Source organism: Balaenoptera borealis, assembly GCF_965194805.1.
Source record: "Balaenoptera borealis genome assembly, chromosome: 11".
Lineage (NCBI taxonomy): Eukaryota > Metazoa > Chordata > Mammalia > Artiodactyla > Balaenopteridae > Balaenoptera > Balaenoptera borealis.
In genome coordinates, this window is record NC_138868.1 from 4,876,171 (window position 1) to 4,892,906 (window position 16,736).

Genomic DNA, 16,736 nt, shown 5'->3' on the forward strand with positions numbered 1-16,736 from the left:
AGTAGGTGACAAGAGTCGGGATTTGAACCCAGGTCTGCCTGGCCGTCCCCGGGCACAAGCTCCAGCACACAGTGCCTCGATGGGTCTGATTCCCGCCCTGAATGGCAGCCCCGCAGGTACCTGAGGTGGTCACCATGCTCCTGCCTTGCACCCCCAAACCCTCCCCGATTGGCTTTATTTCCCAATCTCACGTCACGTGGTTTTGGCCCCCTCACCCCCCCGCCCTGGTCCTTCCCTTTGGGACCCTCCACATCTGTCAACGTGTCTCAGGTGCTCTTCCACCTACCAGAGAACCTGAGGGCCCATCCGGGAGCTTCAGGGAAGGCAGAAGCTCCCAGTCAGGTAGTGACCTCCCCTAGGCAAGTGAATAACCCGCCACCACGTGGGACACTTTGGAAGGGATGGTTGAATAGGGTGCAAGTTTGGCGGGATGGTACCAGACCTATGAATGACATCCTGCCTGCGCCTCTCAGCAAAGCCCTCACCCCTGCCCAGGCTTTCAGTGCAGGCCATCCCTGGGCGTCTCTGCCTCGCTGCCATGCCTGGGAATGAGCTGGTGTCTCCCTGCCCCACTCCGGCTGTGGATGGGGGTGTCGGGGGTGGAAGATCCCGCCCGGCCCGAGAGGCCGGCATTCACGGGAGGGGCCCCTGGCACGCCCCAGCGGGTGCAGCACCCCACCCGCGCGGCCCCGCACCCTCGCTCGGCGTTGACGACGATGGCCCTCGGCTTGTCGCGGTCCCCGCGGAGCACCACGCCCATGGCATCCCCGTTCAGCCGGTGGACGTTGATGGTGTCGGTGGCCTCGCACGTCCAAAACAGTGTCCGGCTGTAGATGTCAACGCTGAGGTCGTGCGGCTGCCTGTCCGCGTTCTGGCTTTGGCTCGGAGAGGTCAAAACGAAGGGCTGGAGGGCGGTAAGAAACGAGCACCGTCTAAAGTCACGGCGGCGAGGGCGGAGGCCTGTGCCCGAGTGCAGAGCAAATGTCAAAACCCCAACCGTGTCTGGGAACCTCTCCTTTCAAACCAGCTCTTGCCCACACATCCGCCTGAGAGTGAAGCTGATCCCTCCAGCAGCCTCCAGGAGAGCTCTCGCCCATGGGCTCCAAGGCCAGGCCCCACCACCAGTGACGGCACCGGACCCGGCTTCCTGGAAGCCACCCCACCCGGGCTGGCCGGCCTGCGCCCGCACGTGCAGAGGGACCACCCGGCAGCTGAGCGGTCCGCCCAGGATCACAGGCCCCCGGCTCAAGACATCTTCTCACTTCTTGTTTCCTTAGACTCAAACTTTTGGATTAAGGTCCTCAAATCTTTTTTTTCTTTTTTCCTTCCCTTGGATTCTTTTTTTTTTTTTTTTTTAACATCTTTATTGGAGTACAATTGCTTTACAATGGTGTGTTAGTTTCTGCTTTATAACAAAGTGAATCAGTTATACATATACACATGTTCCCCTATCTCTTCCCTCTTGCGTCTCCCTCCCTCCCACCCTCCCTATCCCACCCCTCTAGGTGGTCACAAAGCACAGAGCTGATCTCCCTGTGCTATGCGGCTGCTTCCCACCAGCTATCTGTTTTACATTTGGTAGTGTAGATATGTCCATGCCACTCTCTCACTTCGTCCCAGCTTACTCTTCCCCCTCCCCGTGTCCTCAAGTCCATTCTCTATGTCTGCATCTTTATTCCTGTCCTGCCCCTAGGTTCTTCATTACCATTTTATTTTTATTTTTTTAGATTCCATATATATGTGTTAGCAGACGGTATTTTTCTCTTTCTGACTTACTTCACTCTGTATGACAGTCTCTAGGTCCATCCACCTCACTACAAATAACTCAATTTCGTTTCTTTTTATGGCTGGGTAATATTCCATTGTATATATGTGCCGCATCTTCTTTATCCATTCATCTGTCGATGGACACTTAGGTTGCTTCCATGTCCTGGCTATTGTAAACACAGCTGCAATGAACATTGTGGTCCATGACGCTTTCTGAATTATGGGTTTCTCAGGGTATATGCCCAGTAGTGGGATTGCTGGGTCGTATGGTAGTTCTGTTTTTAGTTTTTTAAGGAACCTCCATACCGTCCTCCAGAGTGAAGGCCCTCAAATCTTATTGTTTTTTAAATTTAGGGTGCCAGGACAATAGGTGTCCAGCACAGAGGTCCACCTCTCACAGCCTCTTCCCTGAGGGAGACAGGCCAGGGGTTCAAGGCCAGGTGAGGGTGCAGGGTTGCCCCACAGCGCATGCCGGGAGCCCAGGGGCAGCACGTGCCCCTCGCGGGGTCTGTTCTGCCCCTCACGCTCCCTGCGGGTCTCCACCCCGAGCCTCTCCCGGAAGCGCTGCCGGACTCCCTGCCGTCTACTGCCTCTCAGGGATGAGCCCTGGCTTTCGGAGCCACCGACAGAGAATCCCTTTAAAGGGGACCTTGTTTCATGAACTGATGCAGGAGAAGGAGAGCGCCCAGAGCTTCCCTCGCCTCCCTCACAGGCTAGAGGCCGATTCCCTGCTGGATCTGGTCCCCTTGGGTTCTCAGGTGACCTGACCTGGTGCAAAGGGGCTTCCCAAGCTCCTGGGCTGCTGCCACCAACGGTTTGGATGAAAAGTTCCTCCTCTGAGAAGGGAATCATCTTTAGATGATGTTCTGATCACAGCTCATTTGCAGACCCTCTTAATACACCTCTTTTCAGCAGTCAATAAAACAGGAAGTCTCCTGGTGGTCAAGAGGGGGCTTGCAGCCAAAAAGAAGCCCCCTTCCCCAGGCCCAGCCTCTTGGACTCAGCTGGAGAGGAACCCCCCGCCCCCAAACACACACACAGCAGCCTCTGGTCCCGCCCTGCTGGGCAGCTGGAAGCACGTCACTAGCATCTCTGCAGGTAACAACATCCACGCCCCCAGGAGCTGCGGGCCCTAGGAGCCAGGCGTCAACTCCAGTCGGCACATTCCTTTCCCAAGAGCCACAGAGCTCTCTGGCCAAAGACCACAGCCCAGTGCAGCCGACGGCCTGGGAGTAAAGCAAGATTCCAGCTAGCCCTGGCCAGAGTCAGGCTCCCTGTGGAGGGTGGGTGTGCGGGAGCCAGGCACACGCTCGTCGGAACAACCAGCTGAGAGAAAAGTGCATGCTGTAACAACACACCACCCACGTCCCTCCCCAGGCACACAGGCACGAGGAGATAAACTTTACACGGCTGGCTGGTTTTATAAAACCCAAACTCCAATTTTACCATAAGGAACAGCACTGATGCCGGTGCAAAAAATCTTAGCAGAATCCAATTCAACGTCACAATCCACACCCCGCCCCCTCACCAGTACAAAGTGGTACTTAACCAAGTGGGAAAGTCTGCAGCAACGGCTCACGGGAGGATGCAACCCCAGGGTCCACTGATGGATGGACGGAGAAGCAAAATGTCCTCTATACAGACAGTGGAGTGTTATTCAGTCGTAAAGTGGAAGAAAATTCTGATACCTCCTATGATGTGGATGAACCTTGAGGACATTGTGCTAAGTGAAATAGGCCAGTCACAAAAGGACAAATACTGGGTGATTCTACTTATAGAAAGTACTTAGTGCTGTCAAATTCATAGAGACAGAAGGCAGGATGGTGGGCACCAGGGACTGGGGGTATGGGGGGGATGGAGAGTTAGTGTTTAATGGGGACAGAGTTTCCTCTGGAGATGGATGGTGGTGATGGCTGTACAACAATATCAATGTACTTAATGCCATGGAGCTGTACACTTAAAAATGGTTAAAATGGCCCATTTTATGTAACGTATATTTACCACAATAAAAGAATAAAAAATTAGGGCTTCCCTGGTGGCGCAGTGGCTGAGAATCTGCCTGCCAATGCAGGGGACACGGGTTCGAGCCCTGGTCTGGGAAGATCCCACATGCTGCGGAGCAACTAGGCCCGTGAGCCACAACTACTGAGCCTGCGCTCTAGAGCCTGTGCTCCGCAACAAGAGAGGCCGCGACAGTGAGAGGCCCACGCACCACGATGAAGAGTGGCCCCCACTCGCCGCAACTAGAGAAAGCCCACGCACAGAAACAAAGACCCAACACAGCCAAAAATTAATTAATTAATTAATTAATTAAATTTAAAAAAAAGAATAAAAAATTAAATAGAAAAACGACAGCCGAGTAGATGATAGCTAAGAATACCATCCTTGGAGGTGGGGTGGTACCCCTAATAATCAAAGCCACCAGAGGGTGGAGTTTAGCAAGAGACACAGGAAGGGAAATGAATATTTTCCAGATTAAGTGTTCCTAAAAGGGCTTTTTCTTCAAAGTCTTCCCCCACTTCTGCCGGACACCATAAAAGAATGCAAAAGAACGCCTCTCCATGGGACTTTAAGGCAATTTGCGCCCAGCAACTTTCTCAGCAGGAAGCCATGGTCCATCAATTAACACTTCCTGTTCTCCAAAGGACTCAAAGGGACTGTCACCTGCGCCCAGGGTGGGATGAAAGAAATCCATTCCCACCATTTCCACCAGGCTCTGCCCCCACAGAGATGCTGATCACAGCTGCTCGGGCACAGCTGGGGCTTTTACCATCAACCAAGGACACACATGTCAAAGGATGACTTGTTAACTTCACATCGTGGGTGGATGAGGTATTTTGTCGCAAGTGAGGCCCAGTCTTACAGGCAGCAATGGCACCCAGTTCAGGGTGGGGAAGAGAAACACCTCCATTACAGACACGAAAATCTTCTGAAAATCTCCACTCACAAGCATCTGCATCGCTGTTCTAACAGTATCAAGATTTCACCACGATGACGTAAGCTGTTACACTGACCACTCGATTGAGAAAGAGACCATTGGGTTCTGTAGCTTTTGTGAAAGGAGTCTTTAGAAACTGGCATGACCAGCCAGGCACGTCCTACTGGAATTCTGGCCACAGTTCCCTGTCACATGGCTGGATACGCCGGGTGTGCCCCGAGGCTGCAGTGACAATGTCCTTCCTGGCATGGGTCACAAACACCTAACACAGAAAACTAGTCAGTTCTGCTAGACTCACATTTGGAAAACATGTATTTGTCCCCATGCAGTGATGTATCAGGGACAATTTGAGCAGAGAGCACGTTTCGCATTCACTTTGCACAACTGCACCCAGGAGAAACACTAGGCAAGTGCAGAGGACACAGCAGCACCGCACCGAGCAGGGGCCCACAGACACACGTGCCTCCAGCGACCCCCAGCCCCCGTGCACTGGGAGCCACGCCATCCACGCTGGGGTTACAACGTTATGTCCCCTCTCAGACAACCCTCCTTCCAGCGTTCCACAAAAACCCACAAGCTGCAACCTTCCGACCCCCATGTCCTCCGCCAACTTCAGGTCTTTTCAATGTCAAGAGCCATATCTGCTGGAGCATTTATGTACCGAACCACTTCACATTCGAAGGACAGTGCCCCTGTATTGCCAGGTTCCTCTCTTTTTTTCTGTTTGTCACTGATGGCCTTTTGAGTGCTGCACACCTAACCCCCTTTCCCCCACCAGCCCTGTGGTCTGTACTGGGCGATTTTGTACAGTGCAGTGATTTTCAGAAACATGTACATTGTATTATAACAGAACTGACTATACAACTCCCCTAAAATAAAAGATAAATCTAGAATAACCAATATCAACTATCCCTGCACAGAACCACTATGGAAAGGAAAAGAAATCCCATGGGGTTTGACGCCCACCACTGCTACTTAAACAACTGCAAAACCCAGTTTCTACACAGAATCACAATCTAAGGGTTTCCCACTGCTCAGCCTTATACCTGGCAATGACATAATCGGAGCCCAATCACTGTTTACCCCAAACTGTGCCCTCTTGGCACCCCCTCTGCTAAGAAAAGGGGGCCGTAGCCTGGACGCCACCAGTGCGAGCTCCTCGTGGAAGGGCCCCCCGCGCACCCCCACAAGCACACTTACCTGGGTCCCATCGTCCTTGGCGCGTTTGATGTTCTGGCGCCCATCCACCCAGTAGATGAACTTGTCCAGTGGGTCATAGTCGATGGCCTTGACGTTCCTCAGCCCGTGCAGGGGCAGGATGAGGTCTGGGCTGTGCTGGTCATCAGGGATCATCCGGCTGATGGCACACTTCTGGCTGAAGAGCAGGAAGGTGGTGGGTGCTGGAGAGAGGCAAACGGGGGCGGGCGCACGTCAGTGTCTGAGAGCCGAACAGGGAGTGGGCAGGGAGGATGGCATTCCATTTTATGGTAAAATGTAGATTTGCGTGTGCACCTACGAGACGTACATGGAAAAAGGCTGGAAAGACGCAAAACTGTTTCTTGGGGGTGGACTACGGGGAATTTTATTCTCCATGTTACACGTCTCTGTTGTTTCCATATTTTATAAGAGTGTGTGTTATTTTAAAACTAGATATCCAGTTCTTTTCAGATTATCAAGACTTAAGTCAGAAGGAGGGAAAGGTAGTGAACATCAAACTCCCACCCATAAGTGTGTGTGATGCTCTGGTGACAGTGGGATTCGCCAGGGGCTTCTACGTGCGCCAGGGAATGGCTGAAAACCGTGTGACGTGAACAGTGACACCGGGAGGGGACGCTCCTCAGGGCTGTCAGGACCCAGGATGTGTAGAGGCCACCATCTGCAGCCACGTCAAGAGTTACAGCTGGGCCACAAGAATCCAAGTCACAGCCCTGGGTCTGCCGGCCTTGGGAGCCAGCACCCGAGTCACATCCCCTCTGGGCAGTGCGTGACCTGCACCTCCACTTGACCCTTCAAGGTTATGGCCCCCAGTAGCAAGGACAACAGGACCAAAGGGAGCCCAAGAGTGGGGAATCCCAGGCTGTGGCCCCAGGCCCATCACATACGAGGCCTGGGGCCTCGACCAAGCCCCTTAACCCTTCGAAGCTGTAGGTCCCTCATCCACATAATTGGGCCAAGGAAGCTCAGTCCTCTTAATGCCCAGGGCTGCGAGAGGCTCACACAATGCCCGGATGACAAAGAGCTTTACAAACTGTCTAGCGCTGCACAGAGGCCGAGTTATAACTAGCTCTCTGCTGATGTCACAGGAGAAAAGCCTGCCAACAGGACACAGCTGTTCTCCCTGCGGGCCCATGGGAAAGTCACTCTCAGGCTCTCTGAACCTCGCTTTTCTTAGAATTGAAAGTGAAAAGGCCTACCTCGTTCAGAAGGTCGGTGTGAGGATTACACAGTGGACACGAGGCCACACGCAAGGGGTCAGGGCAGGGACTCTGGAGCCAGCCTGCCTGGATTCAAACCTGGTTCAAGTCTTACCAGCTGTGTGGCCTTGGGTGGGTAACTACACATCTCTGTGCCCAGGGCCCTTGTCTGTGAAATGGGGACAGTGATACTCCCTACCCCATAGGCTGGAGGATTAAGTGCCATAAAAAGCACTTGGAACAATGCCTGGCCCTATAAGTGGGTGCTCTCCCCCCAGGGACTGTTTTTCACATCCAAAGAGCCTCCCATGGGGCGTGCCAGCTGAGGGCTTGGACCATCTACTCGTGTCTTGATGAAGCAACAGGTCTTCCACCCAGCCTGAGCCTCCAGGTAACATTAGGCAACATGTGAAGTGCACAACCTGCCCAACTGCCCATGTGCACCAAGGTTTCCCCAGATAAAAAGCTTCTTTCCACCTTAACCGCCAGAGTCAGACTGATGATCTAATGTGGGAGTGAGGGACAGGGGGAGAGCGAGGCACTTACGGCTGCAGTTGCGGCTACTGGGGTCCAGGGTGTAATGTGAGGCACAGCTGCAGCGGTGGCCGCTGGGGACAGCCAGGCACAGCTGCCCACACTGCCCGTTGTTGTGCATGCAGTCATTGAGGCCGTCCTGGCGGGAGGAGTGGAACACCAGGATGTCCATCACGAAATCCAGGTGGCCCTGGATGAGGGTGCGGTTCCGGCCACTGGTCTTGTCGGCTCGCTCGATGCTGTGCAGGTTCCAGTCTGTCCAGTAGATGTAATCGCTGTACTGCGTCAGGCCGAAGGGGTGCGGGAGGTCATCGGCAATCACGACCCGTTCCTGACCTGCGTGGAGACACACGGGTACCGAGTCAGCAACGGGCACCGCACGGGTGTCCTGTGGGTGAACCAGTTCAACCTGCAGCCTGGCCACTTGCGTCGGGCTCATAAAGCATGTGACCGCTTTGGGAAACAAGCAGGGTCCACTGAGGCTGGATGTGCACCTGCCCTGAGGGCAGGCAATTCCCCTCTTGCAGCACAAGAGAAATGCATGCAGCATCCACCCAAACAACACAGATGAGAATGTGCACAGCAGCAACTATGTGTAACAGCCGCAAACAGGAAACAACCCAAATGTCCGTCAATAGTAGGATGGATTAGGGACTTCCCTGGTGGTCCAGTGATTAAGACTCCGAGCACCCAATGCAGGGGGCCCAGGTTTGATCTCTGGTCAGGGAACTAGATCCCGCATGCCGCAACTAAGAGCCCGCATACCGCAACTAAAAGATCCCGCGTGCCGCAACTAAGACCCAGCACAGCCAAATTTAAAAAAAAAAAAATAGTAGGATGGATTAAAAAATGGTAGGATCTTTGGGACCTCCCTGGTGGCTCAGTGGTTAAGCATCCACCTGCCAATGCAGGGGACGCAGGTTCGGTCCCTGGTCTGGGAAGATCCCACATGCCGCGAAGCAACTAAGCCCGTGCGCCACAACTACTGAGCCTGCGCTCTACAGCCTGTGAGCCACAACTACTGAGCCTGTGTGCCACAACTACTGAAGCCCGCACACCTAGAGTCCATGGTCTGCAACAAGAGAAGCCACTGCAAGGAGAAGCCCGCGCACCCCCACTCGCCCCAACTAGAGAAAGCCTGTGCGCAGCAACGGAGAGCCAACACAGCCAAAAAATAAATAAATAAATAAAATGTTGTAACTTTATAAAACAAATTAAAAACAAAAAGGTAGGATCTTCATACAATGGAAATGACGCAGCAATAAAAAAGAATAACAACAACGTGGGTGACTCTCACAGTTATTAGACTGAGTGAAAGAATCCAGACGCTGGAGAGCACACGCTGTACTGTCACAGTGATAGAAAGTTCTAGAACAGCACAAGTCAGGGCAGCACCAACCCCTGAGGAGGCTGGTGAGATTGACTAAAAATCTTTTGAGGGCTGGAAACGTCCCTACTTTGATCTGCATGGGAGCTACACAGGCTATGTTGATGCTTCTGTGTATGTACAAGTATCTGTACGTACAAATTCTCCAACTTGACCACTTTTTTGTACTTGACTGTATATATATGTCAATCAAAATTTTAAATACTGATAAAATAAAACCTTCTGCCTAGCAGTCTACCACTGTGGTTGAAACCAGGTTCTGCAGTCAGCCTGGGCCCCCTCGCTTCTCCCCTGACCAGCATGTGACCTTGGGAAAGCTATGTAAGCTTCTTGACTCTCAGTCTCCCCATCTGCAAAATGGGTATTTTGGGGGGGGGCCATGCCGTGTGGCTTGTGGGATCTTAGTTCCCCAAACAGGGATCGAACCCAGAGCCACGGCAGTGAAAGCGCCGAGTCCTAACCACTGGACCACCAGGGAAGTCCCAAAATGGTTATTCTTATGAGTGCCCTCATGGGTATCCATGATAATTAAATGTAATAAATTATGATAAGAAAAAAAAATGAGGTTTGTGATATAATTGTGATAAATATTCAGTGAGATCATGCACGTAGAATGGTCAAAATGCCGGCACAAATTAAGTGCTTGATAAAAACTACGTGCAGAATAACATTCCCCCCCTCCCCCCAAAAGAGGTCATCCTAATCTCCAAAATTTCTGAATATAGCACCTTACACGGCAAAAGGGGCCTTGCAGGTGTGACTAAATTAAGGATTTTGAAATGGGGAGACGATCCTGGATTATCCCAGTGCACCCAGTGCAAACACAAGCGTGCTTGTAAGAGGCAGCAGGAGAGTGTGAGAGAGGCTGGTGGAGGCTATACAGCTGGCTTTGAAGATGGAGGAAGGGCCACGAGTCAAGGATGCAGGCAGCCCCCAGACGATGGAAAAGGCAATGGATTCTCCTCTAGAGCCTCCAGATGGAAGGTAGCCCCGCCCACACCCTGCTTTCATTTGGGAACACTGGTGCCATTCTAACGCCAGCAGCAGAGGGCTTGTGAAATGAACCAGGGTCTGATCACGTGACCCGCCGAGCAGTTACACGCAGAGCACACACCTGTGTGCACCTGCTAGAACTACTGCGGCCACACGCAGGCTCAGGGCCGCGTGAGGTGGGGAGAGCGGGTGCAGGGCCCGGTGACACTCGACAAGTTCTGTCCCTCCACCTGGGCATGGGTTTCTAAGTCTTCACTGGTCAAAGTGTGTGTGTTGTACGAGCGCCTCACGTATGCTCTATTTCACAGTAAAAACGGTACCAGTGAAAACACGTTGGCGACATGGGGACATGCTTCTCCTGTACAGGAGTGGGAGAAAGCCAAATGAAGATCATACATGGCACGATTTGAAACAACATTTTCAAAATGATTTTTCAAAAGGAAAAAAGTGAAAAAAATCTTCAGAGATGAACAGCTAAAAATATTTGCTTAAAAAAATCAATCAAAAAAATTTTGAGACTGGAAAGAAATATGCCAACAGGTGAATATACATTACTGACTGGTGAAATTATGGATCATTAAAATTTTTCTTCCTGTTGTTCTGCATTTTTAGAAGTTTTCTAAGTTGATTATTTTATCATTAGAAAAAAGATAGTTCTGAAATAAAGGTGCTCCCTGGCTGCCTCTGTCACGCACACGCTGCCCGACCCCACTCCGCCCCGGGCCCCGGACCGGGACTCGGAGTGGACTTTTCCAACAACAACCATCATTAACTAAACACTCAGAGGGCAGTGACTGTGCTCCAGGCTTGGTGAGAAGGGCCTTCACTCTCATCCTTTCAGTTAACTCTCACAGCAGCAGCTGTAGGAGGAAGGGACCATCGGCATTAGAGAACCGAGGCACAGAAAGGTTAAGTCACCTGGCTCAAGTCACACAGCAAGTGGCAAGGCCAGGAGTGCAACCAGGATGGTGAGTCCCCAGGTTCACGCCCCACGCCCACTCTCGCCACGCCAGGCGACATTCCCACCCTCCCCTTGCCCGGGGCCTCCCCTGTTATTAACCAAGTGCTCCCTACACGTCTACGCCATTCAGTGGGAATATGGCCGAAAACAGCCTGGCTGGACGCACACGACCACCCTCAACCTGCAGAGTCAAGGGGGTTTCCAGGGCTTTCGCTGCTTTTCCTCCGAGTGTGTCTTTACTCTGGGGTAATCAGGGAGCTTAATTATTTCGGGCAACCACAGCTGTGCTGTGACTGGTTTCCCACCTGGCACCAGCCTCCTGTAATTCCCTGTGGGGCTGGGGGTGGCGGTCTCAAAGACACATTCAAGCCTTGCTCTTGGCCTCATACACCAGGACAGTCAGCATGCAGGGGGGGTGCAGCCCGCCGCAAGCAGAAACCAGGCCACTGGGCTTCTAGCCCTGGCTCTGCTCACACAGTACCTGGGGACAAGCCGTTCAACCCACCTATGCCTCAGTTTCCTCATCTGTAAAATGGGCACAACCACACCCACCACAGGTGGCGGCAGCAGCAGCGATTAGGAAGGAAGCCAAATTCTCTCGGTTGCACAGGGCAGCCCCATCATGTGGTATCACCCAGGAGAGCTAATATAACCACCTCCCCCCACCCCGCAAGAAGTCCAGAGTCACCTGATTTCTAGGCTCAAATCCTGCCCTCACTGCTGGGTGGCTTGGAGCGAGGGTTTTTTGTTTCTGTTTTTAACCTAATCCCAGGTGTTGCGTGGTCCCAGAACAATGCTTAGCACCCAGTAGGTATTCAGGGTCAGATGGAGCTGTAGCACGTGGCCCTGGGGGCTGAGTGGCACTCTGTGACCTTACACAAGTCCCACGACCTCCCTGGGCCTCAGTTTCGCCATCAACGAAAACCTACGCTATGTGGTGCAGGGTCAAATTAGAATCCTGGCACGGGGCTGGCTGGGACCCGGCTCTCAGCTGGTGTGTAGGAAACAGCTGTCACTGGGGTCTCTATTGACACATCTACAGCAACAGCACCAGGGGCGGAAAGGGACAACCCTCAGGAGGGGGCAAGGCTGGGTCAGCACCCGGGGCGTGGCCGCACCTCCTGTGGGGCTTGGGCCTCACGGGCCCAAGGGCACAGCGCCATGGGGGCTGAGCGCGGCCAACGCCCGGGGCAGGGACGCCCCCTCGCGGCAGGGCCCACCGGCCCTCACCCAGCATGTTGGACGACTCAATCATGTTGGTGTCCAGGTCCGTCCAGTAGAGACGCTGGTCGGCGTAGTCAATGGTGAGGTCGTTGGCCCGGCCCACCTTGTCCACCAGCGTCATGCAGTTGGTCCCGTCCATGAAGGCCCGCACGATCCTGGGCTTGCCGCCCCACTCGGTCCAGTAGATGTAGCTGGAAGACATGGGAGCAGGGCGGGGCTCAGGCACGGCCACCCTCACGGCAGGGCAGGGAGCACACCTGCCGCCATCTCCTCGGCTGTGCCGATGGCACCCCTGCAGGAAGCAGGGAAGGGGCGAGACCCTCGGAGCCCCCTCTACCCCACCGTCCCTCTGGGAGCAGTCACGGAGCTACATCCTGCCTCCCGGGGTCCCACAGCAGCCCCCCTGCAAGCTAAGCCCTGATACTCTCATTCGGGTGCACAGACGGGGTGACCGTGCAACAGGACATCCAGCCTGGGACACCTGTGTCAGGGACAAACGCTAACTAAGCCGGACAGGATGCCAGGGTGACCGGGACGGGCAGGAAGAACGTGGGCAAATCGGGGCGTACAGTCTCCTCTCCTCAAAGAAGGTAGAAAACAAGACCCTGAGGCAAACAGGCATCGTAGGGTCAGGATTCGAACTCAGCTTTGCCGTCTCCACCAACGGGTCCTCCTTCGTCACTCTTCAGCAGTGGCTCCGGGGAAGGAATTCCCATTCCAGAACTGTGTACGTTTCACTGGTCCTTTCGCTAAAACCTGGACCTTTCTTTTTGTTCTGTCGAAATCTTCCCTTCCCTGGAAGAGCACGCAGCATGCAGGGTTTGGGGTGCTCCCTACACGCCACTAATGCTTTATGGTTCGAGCCCTGAGTGCAGAGGAGGACTCCACCCTGGCCCCTCCGGCCCCAGGGCAGGGCCCCCAGGCTGCCTGACACATAAAAGCATGTGCCTTGCAAGGTGGGTTTTAAACCACCGCTAAGTGGCCAGCAAGAAGCAGGAGGGGAGAAGCCCAGGACAGGAGCCCAGAAAGGACTGCACGGGACTTCCTGGCCCAGCCCTGCTCTAACCAGTTACGTGACCTTCAGTAAATCACTGAGCTTCTCTGAGCCTCAGTTTCTGCATCTGTAAAATCACCCACCCCTTGCAGGGCCCCTGGATGCCCAGATGAGATGACCCCCCTGGGAGCGCCCAATGCGGTGCCTGATACAGAGGCTTCCCTTCCTGCCTTGTGCTCTGGGCCTCAGTGTCTCCACTATGAAATGAACCAGATGACCTCCAAGGGTCCCGCCGGCCCCGGCCACCTCAAAGCTAGTAGCGGTCATTACTGCTCTAACCGCAGAGTGCCAGGTGGGCAGCCGTCTGCCTCGGCCTCGGGTCATCAACGCACTGGCTCATGTAGAGAGGTGACGGGGACATGCCTGCTGGACAAAAACGGTCCTCACCCTTTGGTGGGGTCCAGGGCCAGCGACCTCGGGTTGTCCAGATCCCTCCACACAAGGACCTGCCGGAACTGCCCGTCCAGCCGGGCCACTTCGATCCTGTTGGTCCCGGTGTCCGCCCAATAGAGGTTCTTGCCCATCCAGTCGACGGCCATGCCTTCTGGGTAGTCGAGGCCAAACTCGATCACGTGCTCCACGGAGCTCCCGTTCATGAAGGCTCGGCTGATGGTCTGGGAGCAGGTGAGGAGGAAAGGGGCACCGGTTAGAAACCAGAGTTTTTGCAGATGTCTCCTGGAGCAACTACTGATCACATTTGGGACCAAATCACCAACATTCGAGTTTTTATTCTTTTTATTTCTTTTATATTTTATTTTAATTTTTTCCCAACATTTGAGTTTTTGAAGGAACATTTGAAAAGCAGCAAAATACAACCTTTTTAGAAGAAACAATTTGGTTATATACATAAAATATATACTTCATTTAAAAATATGTAAAAATATTTTATTTAATAGTATACAATTATAAAAAATATATAATTATATATAAGCTATATTATATATATATATGTATCACGACCCTTCAAAATAGTTGTAACCTTAAAAAAAAAAAAAAATCACTGTATCCTTTCACCCAGTAATCTTCCTCCTGAAACTTTATCCAAAGGAATGAAAACACAAAAGAGGCTTTACCCACAGAGATGCTTGTTACTGTGGTATCATTTAGAGTCGGAAAAAACTGGAAGAACATTTAAAATAAGGGAACGGTTAAGTATGATAAGGAATATATGTGCACTGGAATATTTTACACATTTAAAGAATTATGTTAAAGAGTTTGTAATAGGCTGATAAAATACCTGTTATAATGTGATGTGAAGAAAACCAGGATACAGAATTCTACGAAGCATATGATTGTGATTATGAGAAATACTAACATAGGCAAAAACTCAAAGGAAATACACTAAAATGACATCAATGGCTGACTTGGGATGATGGGGATGTGGGCGTTTTTATTTTCTTCTTTATACTTTTCTGTATAATATACTTTTCTCTCTTTCTACAATGAACCCTGTGACTTTTAAAATCAGAAAAATCTTTAAGAGCCATGTAATACCAACAGTAGAATAAAAGACAGGTGATTAAACTGTTTGAGTTGTCCAGTGCTTTAGAACAGGGGTCAGCAGACCTTTTCTGTAAATATTTCAGGTGTCACAGGACATTTGGATCTGTCACAACCTAGTGGCACAAAAGCAGGTACAGACAATCCATGAGCAAATGGGCACCAGTGTGACCCAATAAAACTTTATTGACAAAACACGGAGGCCAGCCCACAGACCAGTATGCCAAACCCCGCTTTAGAAGATGAAAGAGGCTTTCCTGTATTCATCCAGGATGTTTATGTTAGCACCCGGAACAAAGAAAGAGCTTGCTAAGTAAGCGGGCACTCATGAGGGAGTGGATGGGGTGAATCGAAAAATACACGGACACCCAATCACTCTAGAAATGGCCACCTGGTGTGTCCACTGGACCTGCTCATTGTAATCATTCGTGCTTATTTATTAACGCAGGTTCACTAATGTTCTATTGGTGTGAATCGAGTTACAATAAATATTATAGTTCTTTTATTTTTTTAAATTTATTTATTTTTTTGGCAGCACTGTGTAGCTTGCGGGATCTTAGTTCCCCGACCAAGGATCGAACCTGTGCCCCCTGCAGTGGAAGTGCACAGTCCTAACCACTGGACTGCCAGGGAATTCCCTATAGTTCTTTAAAAAAAAACCCAAAACTTTTTCTACAAGGGAACACTACTCAGCCATGAAAAAGAATGAAATGTTGCCATCTGCAACAATATCGATGGACTGGGAGGGTATTATGCTAATTCAGACAGAGAAAAACAAATACTGTACGATATCACTTATATGTGCAACCTAAAAAATACAACAAACTAGCAAATATAACAAAAAAGAAGCAGATTCACAGATACAGTGGTTACCAGTGGGGAGAGGGAAGGGGGAGGGGCAACATCATGGTAGGAGAGTAAGAGGTACAAACTATTAGGTATAAAATAAGCTACAAGGATATATTGTACAACACAGGGAATGTGGCCAGTATTTTATAATAACTCTAAATGGAGTATAACCTTTAAAAATTGTGACTCACTCTATTGTGCACCTGTAACTTACATTGTACAGCAACTAAACTTCAATTTTAACAAACCGTTAAAAAAACAAGGGACTTCCCTGGTGGCGCAGTGGATGGGACTCCGAGGGCCCAGGTTCGATCCCTGGTTGGGGAACTAGATCCCACATGCATGCTGCAACTAGGAGTTCCCATGCCACAACTAAGGAGCCCGCGTGCCGCAACTAAGGAGCCCATGTGACACAACTGGGGAGCCCGTGAGCTGCAGCTGAGGCGCCCGCCTGCCGCAACTAAGACCCCACACAACCAAATAAATTTTTTTTTTTTAAAAAAAGGAAGAAAACCTTTTTTCAGCCTCTGAGGCGATACCATCACCGGGTAGGTATTCACGGGAAAGGTGCACGGGGAGGACGCCCAGCCGCCATACCTTCAGGCTGACGTCAGTCCAGTAGATGTGATGGTTGGACACGTCGAAGTCCAGCGCAGAGGCCTCCTTGACGCCCGTGAGTGGGATGGCCACGTCGTTGTTATTGGTATCCAGGGAGATCCTGTGGATGGCGGCCCGGCTGGTGAACACGAGGAAGGCCTCGGGGACGATGCAGGTCTTCATGTCACTCAGCAGCTCCAGGCCGATGGGGCAGCCGCACTTGGCGGCGCGGGGCGTGAAGAAGCACAGGTGGCTGCAGCCCCCGTTCCTGTCCGCACACGGGTTGGTCCCTGGACGGAAAGACACAGGCTCTAGACGCCAGAGGCCCAGCAGAGAGGGGGTGGGCAGTGGTTCCACGGTTGTACGAGGCTTCGTTTCTGCCAGACGTCACACAGGGACAGCAGGTGGGTGGATGGAAACCCAGGGCCTCCCCAGGCATGGGGAGGGCACGTAACAACGGCTGGCTCTGGGCCCAGGGCATTCCCGCACTTGGACTCCTCCATCCTCATGGCGACCTG

The 16,736-nt window shown here is 52.0% G+C and overlaps 1 protein-coding gene across 4 annotated transcripts in view; it reads right to left on the reverse strand.

The window, feature by feature from the left end:
- Positions 1-16,736, reverse strand: part of LRP5 (LDL receptor related protein 5) — a 110,765-nt gene that overhangs the window by 21,061 nt on the left and 72,968 nt on the right. For all 4 annotated transcript variants that reach the window (XM_082342845.1, XM_082342844.1, XM_082342846.1 and 1 more), the window contains exons 9-14: positions 16,219-16,508; positions 13,660-13,886; positions 12,225-12,409; positions 7,666-7,989; positions 5,906-6,105; positions 696-904 (exon numbers count right to left, since the gene is read on the reverse strand). In XM_082342845.1, coding sequence (XP_082198971.1) covers positions 696-904; positions 5,906-6,105; positions 7,666-7,989; positions 12,225-12,409; positions 13,660-13,886; positions 16,219-16,508 — 1,435 coding nt within the window. The remainder of the gene's footprint in view (positions 1-695; positions 905-5,905; positions 6,106-7,665; positions 7,990-12,224; positions 12,410-13,659; positions 13,887-16,218; positions 16,509-16,736) is intronic.